General features: G+C 42.3%; 1 protein-coding gene across 1 annotated transcript in view; it reads left to right on the top strand.

Annotated features, from left to right (window-relative positions):
• Positions 1-4,407: 4,407 nt before the first annotated feature.
• The window catches only part of CCDC180 (coiled-coil domain containing 180), a 64,100-nt gene continuing 62,212 nt past the window's right edge, over positions 4,408-6,295 (top strand). Inside the window, 2 exon segments of the mRNA XM_064379791.1 lie at positions 4,408-4,625; positions 5,871-6,061. Of these exon segments, the coding sequence (XP_064235861.1) occupies positions 4,557-4,625; positions 5,871-6,061 (260 nt within the window). The 5' untranslated portion in view covers positions 4,408-4,556.

Below are 6,295 nucleotides of genomic sequence, written 5' to 3'. Positions count from 1 at the left end.
CAACGTTTTTCTCACACATCTCCATCCCAACATATAAGACCTTATTTCCCAGTGAAGGCCTGAACTTAGTGGATGCCTGTGAGGCTTGGAGTTCGGCTTGCTTTTTAATTCATCCAATTACTGGGATAAGATCCTGTGTCTGATTTTCAGTAATTTCAATCCTCTGTCTACAGGAGATAAGGGCACACCTAGACTCTCTTAATTAAGTCATTTATGTGGCTCTTAAGCTTGGAATTCAAATATCTGACTCAAATAGCTTTTCTTTCATCCCTTTATCCAGTAGTGGAAGCAGTCAACCAACACTATTATATTTCTTAGTTTTCAAAAATGTTTGGAGTATCATACACAGACTTACTTAGCTCTTTCCTTCTTATAAGTGGTTAATTGGAAATACCCAATCCAGATATTTTGCACATCTCTATAAATAGTTCACTACATGGACTATCAGTGCTCTACTACTGGAAATAGACTCATTAGCATCTTTATATCTAAACAGATTAGAGAGCCATTTTCAGAAACCCCAAAACCAGTTCAGAAAACTAATCCTTAAAATTCTTTTCCTCTATTCTTAGTGCCAAAATCTGTATTAGTTAGTGTTCTCCAGGGAAACAGAACCAATAGCATAAGTAGAGAGATAGATATATAAATATAGATATAGATAGCCAAGAGAAGATTTATTATGGGAGTTGGCTAATGTGATTACAGAGGCTGTGACGTCCTACAATATGTTATAGTCAAGCAAAAGAATCAGGAAAGGTAGTGATGTAATTCAGTCTGAGTCTGAAGACCTGGGAACCTGGAGAGCTGCTGGTGTAAATTCCACAGTTAGAAGGCATGAGAACTAGGATCTCTGATGTCCAAAGGCAGGAGAAGAAGGATGTCCCAGTTCAGAGAGAGAAAGAGAGAGAGAGAAAATTCACCCTTCTTTCACCTTTTTGTTATACTTGGGCCTTCAAAGGATTGAATGTTGCCCACTCACATTGGTAAGGTCATATATATATATTTTTTTACTCAGCCTACTGATTCACATGCTAATCTCTTCTGAAAATAGCCTCACAGATACACCCAGAAATAATGTTTTCCCAGCTATCTGGGCATCCCTTAGCCTAGTCAAGTTGACAGAGAAAGACTTCTGGTCTTTCTGGTCACAGCAAAAAAATAAATGTCACCTCCATGAGAACCTGTCTGACCCCTCTACCAATGGCTTTCCAGCCCCACTCTCAGCACCCTACTATAAAGTCGAGGACTTACACTACCAGATATTGAGACTCAGTTTAAAGTTACAGTAGTGAAGGCTGTATGTTCTACTGGTGCAAGGATAGAAACTAAGAGAAATAGAATAGAAAGCCCAACTCAGACCCACACATTTGGACACTTTATATATGATGAAAGAGGTATGCAGAACAATAGAGAGAAGATAGTCTTTTCAGTAAATGGCCCAGGTCAGCTGATTCTCCATATGGGAAAGAAATGAATCTTGACTCCTAACTCACACTGTAAACAAAAACCCATTCCAGGTGGATTGTAAATTTAAATGTGAAAGTTTAAAATAATATTTATAGTAGATAATATCAGAGAATATTTTCATGACCTTGATGCAGGCAAAGATTTCTTAGGTAGGATACAAAGTGTACTGGCCATAAAGACAAAAATGGATAAATTGGGACCTACTAAAATTGTGAACATCACTTCATCGAAAGATACCTTTAAGAGAGTAAAAAGGCAAGAACACAATGAGAATACATATTTGCCAGATATATGTGAAAAAGCCTCATATTTATGATATGTAACGGATTCCCATAAATTAGTAAGAAAAAAGACATCCAAATGGCCAACGAGTATATGAAATGTGTCCACATTGTTACTAATCAGGAAAATGCAACTTAAAACCATAATGTGATACTACCATGTAGTGGCTAAAATAAAAACAGGAGACAATATCAAGTGTTGATGAGGATGTAGAGCAACTGGAACTCTTATACACTGCTGTGTGGTAAACTGATACAACCACTTTAAAAAATTATTTGGTATTATCTCTTAAAGATGAACATACACATACTCTATGAATCAGCAATTTTTCTCTTAAGTATACACCCAATAAAAATGCTTACATATGTTCACCATGCAAAAGAATGGTCAGAGCAGCATTATTATTGGCAGTCTCCAAATTGAAAAAATCCAAATGTGTGTCAATAATAGAAAGGATAAATAAAATGGGGTATATATTTCTCAATAATGGGATATATACAGAAGTAAACTCTAGACACATTCAAAAATATGGATGGGTTTGGCCTGGTGGCTCATGTCTATAATCCCAGCACTTCAGGAGATAGAAGCAGGAGGATTGCTTGAACCTAGGAGTTCAAGGCCAGCCTGGGCCACATAGTACGACTCCATCTCAACAAAAAATAAATAAAAATTAGCTATTATTTTATTTAATAAATTTTAAAATGCCTGTAGTTCTAGCTACTTAGGAGGCTGAAGTGGGAGGATTGCTTGAGCCCAAGAGTTTGAGGTTACAGTATGAGCTATGACTGTGCCACTGCACTCTAGCCTGGGTAACAGAGTGAGACCCTGTCTCAAAAAAAAAAAAAGTATAAAACTTACAAACATAATGAAATAAGCCCAAAAGAGTCCATTCTGTATGGTTCCATTTAAATAAAAATTTTAAAGAAGCAAAATTAATTCAGAAGTTAGAATATTTGTTCTCCTTGGGGGAGAGAGGGCAATGACTTGGGACGGGTACACAAAAGGGGCTTCTAGACAGTTAGTAATGCTCTATTTCTTATGGGTACTGGGTACTGGGCATGTTCCTTTCAGATAATTCATTGAGCTATATACATGATTTTCATACTTTTAGATATGTTTACTATGCTTCAATATGCACATCCAATCAGTTGGCTTTTTTTCTGGTTAGTCACAGGTCAGATGGTTCAAGACTCGAATTACAGGATCTAGATTCATATCCTAGATCTTCCTATCTTGGAGATCTTGGCCAAGTTACTGACTCTGAACTTCAGTTTCTTAATCTGTAAAATGGGTTAATTAAGGTACCCCTCTTATGATTATTGCAGGTATTAAATCTTCTCTTTAAATGTTTGCTCTTATGGTGGTCCTCATTTTCTTTTTCCAGCTAACATGAATCTAATAATTGTTATAGTACTTCCCCTTGTTAGTAAAACCAGGACCAAAGAATGAGAATGAAAGGGTTTTATACTCACCATGTCTTAATTTCTGATTCTAGTCTGGACAGAACAATCACTGATTCTAGAAAATTGGCATAGGGAGCATTTGGTAGCAATTGTAACGTATCACTGCCAAAGGGAGGGATTCTCTGAGAAGGTGCTGGTGTCTCATATATATGGGAAACCCTAGGCCATGTCTAGTGCCAACCACAAGCATTTTCATCTCTGGCCAGGCAAGCCTTGATCCCTGAATTCTGAACTCTCAACCTCTTTTAAACTGAGAAAGAGATGGTCTCTTCCAGAGTCTTTCAGCTTCTTACTTACAGGCAAACACTACCGTGTGCTGTCTCCCAGCAGAGATTGGTTTTAACCAAGGCAAATAAGATAGGATGGACTTTGTGGACCATGATGGCTCAATGCTACATCTCATATATCCTATCACCTTTCAGAATATTTAATTGTGCCGCTCCTGGCAGCCCTGGAGTTGGAGTCCTTGTAGAGAGGAGAAACTGGCGTTGAAGGAAGTAGCTGAGTTTCACTACTCTGTATGGGGCGCTCCCATTGCTAAGGGCAACCTCCCTTCCCTGGGAAGAAAAGCGTGGGCGGGGCCGGCACAGTCCCTCCCCTCCACGTTGCTTTGGAGACCATGGGCGTCCAGCTGCAGTTGCTGGATCGGCCCTTGCTGCCTTGAGAGGTGCCTTCTGCAGGTGGGGACGCGGCCAAGCCAGGCGCAAGACCTCCCTCCAATCTGCCGGGCTCAGGGGGACGTCCAGGGGCTGCTTAGTCTACTTGAGGAGCTAGGGAGGAGGATGGGAGGGGCTGGCTGAGTCTTCTCAGCACACAATAGGCGCCTAATTAGCGTGAATCAGGCCACTCTCCCTCCACTTCGCCCTCCCAGTGTCCCATGGAGGGTGGGTTAGGGTCCCGGATGCAAGTTCAGCGCTGCGCTGGGGTTCCAGGCCTAACTGACAGCTTGAGCGCTGTTGACTTTTCCCAGAAGAGCATGGCAGAGTGAGGCACTGACAATAATCCTGTATTATTCACGTTCCCAAAGTCCCTTCGGATTTGCGCCCTGCACAGCGGGGAGAACCGGACTCCTCCTCTAGTTCGGGGCTCATCTGAGGTTAGTTTCACTGTTTTGTTGAAAGTTAAAACCCTGAGTCGCGTGCCCCACCCCCTCAACCCCCAGCAGAGGGTCCTTCCCCGGGAGTCCAGCCCTGGGGTGCCCCCTCGAGGCCAGACGTCATCCCGCCTGGACCTGAACCTGAGCTTGGGTCAGGCGGTTTCCCAACCTCAGAAGTTGGAGTTGAGACGCCAGACGCGTTTCCTGGACGACAGCTTCCCGGCAAGGACATCCAGCCAGCAGCCAAGATGTCGTCAGTGGGGAAGGTGACCCAGGTTCCGAATGGGAAAGCCTACCAGCAGATCTTCCAGGCAGAGGTAGGGCCTGCCCTCTGTCCCCCTGTCTCCATCCCCCTTCCCTTGCTTTCTCCCAAACCTCCCTCCCTCCAAGGACTTCCCTACTGGAAACTGAATAAAACAAAGGCTTTGAGATTACTTTGATTTTTAAAATAATTCTTACTGGTTCTTGAATTGTACCAATACAAAATTAGAATGTCATTTCTTGAAAATTAGAAAACCTAAATTACAATTTTAAATGTAAATTACTCAGAAATAGCCCGGATGGAACCACTGGGTGACCTGTCTTTTTCTCATGCATAAAAGCATGTCTAATTTTTGTATGTAAAAAATAGATTTTATTCTGTGTTAGTATTTTGAAATCTGCTTTATCTCTGTAACAGTATCTCATAGATCCTTTTCCACACCCGTGGGCACCATGTATTTCACCATGCTGAGTGACTGCCTGCCCGTTTATCTAGGACTCCCATAACTGTATTAAAGTAAAGCCCTCTTGACAACAGTGCAGGTTGTTAAAACTGCCTTGTCCTCTCTAAAGCACTGTATAAACAAAACAAGATCTTAAAAGAAACACACAGACCCGAATCTTCCTTTGAAGTTCTGTACTGCTTATTTAAAAGGGATTTGCATTCCTAATTTGAGCCCTAAATAATTCTCTGTAGAACCTCTGCAAATTATAAAAGTATAAAGAAACCAAAAAGCAATTACATCACTCACACGTACTGCTGTCTCTAAGGCCATTCTTAACTCTTGGCGTACTTCATCCAGGGCCTTTTTCTATGCATTTTAAATTTTGAGATCATACTGTATAATTTTGGTTATAATTTTTAATGTATGTTTTTAAGTGATATGTTTAACCATATATCGTCTCCTAAGAATTTCCTCAGGTCATAAAAAAATCTTCGTGTGTCTCGTCTTTAATAAATGCCTAACGTTCCATCAAAGGGACATGCCATGTTTACTCAGCTAATTCCTACTATTAGTGAGTTCTGTTTTTCCAATTTCTTGTGATTATAAAAAAGACTGAGATGTTCATCTCAGTCTTTAAGTTTCTTAAAAACAGGCCTTCGTTGAAGTGGCTGAGTGACTGTGACAGGGAGGAGCGCTCTCCTGTAGGGAAGGGCCCTGGGGTTGATGGCCTTCCTGAAAAGTGCCTTCCTGGGGGAAGCCCTCCAGATGTCTTTCTAGACAGCCGCCATCAGCCTGAGAGTGCTGGGAGTCAGCAGCTGTGACCACTTCCCCATCCCTGGTCTTCCCTGGATTCAGGTGCAGCTGGTCCACTCCCTGGCAGCCACCAGGAAGCGGGCTGCAGAGCATGCTGTGACCCTGAAGAGTGGCAGGACGCCCATGATGAGGAAGGTGGAGGCTCCTGAAGGGGAGGTGGTGTCTCCTCGACAGCAGAGGTGGATGCATGGCCTCCCCAGTGACTGGATTATGGAAAACCCTGTTCTCTACAGGTGGGTTCTGCTGTCCATGCCTTGCCCTCATGCACTAGGGTACCCTGAGCCTTCAAAAACTCAAAAAGAGCTGGCACAAGATGAGTAGCCTGTAGGAAGAAAGTCTCTAGTACCACCCCTGAAGCAGGGAGGTTAATACCTACTTTGCAGGATGGTTTACTTCTCTTACCCCGTTCTCCCACTCCCACAATCATTATTGATTAAGTGCCTAAGGGCAGGCACTGGGTATGGGGA

The sequence above is a fragment of the Aotus nancymaae genome, unplaced genomic scaffold (genome assembly GCF_030222135.1).
Source record: "Aotus nancymaae isolate 86718 unplaced genomic scaffold, 86718_ANA_hifiasm-v0.15.2.pri h1tg000003l, whole genome shotgun sequence".
Taxonomy (NCBI): domain Eukaryota; kingdom Metazoa; phylum Chordata; class Mammalia; order Primates; family Aotidae; genus Aotus; species Aotus nancymaae.
Note: the sequence above shows the minus strand (reverse complement) of the source record. Positions and strands in the feature narration are given on the sequence as shown.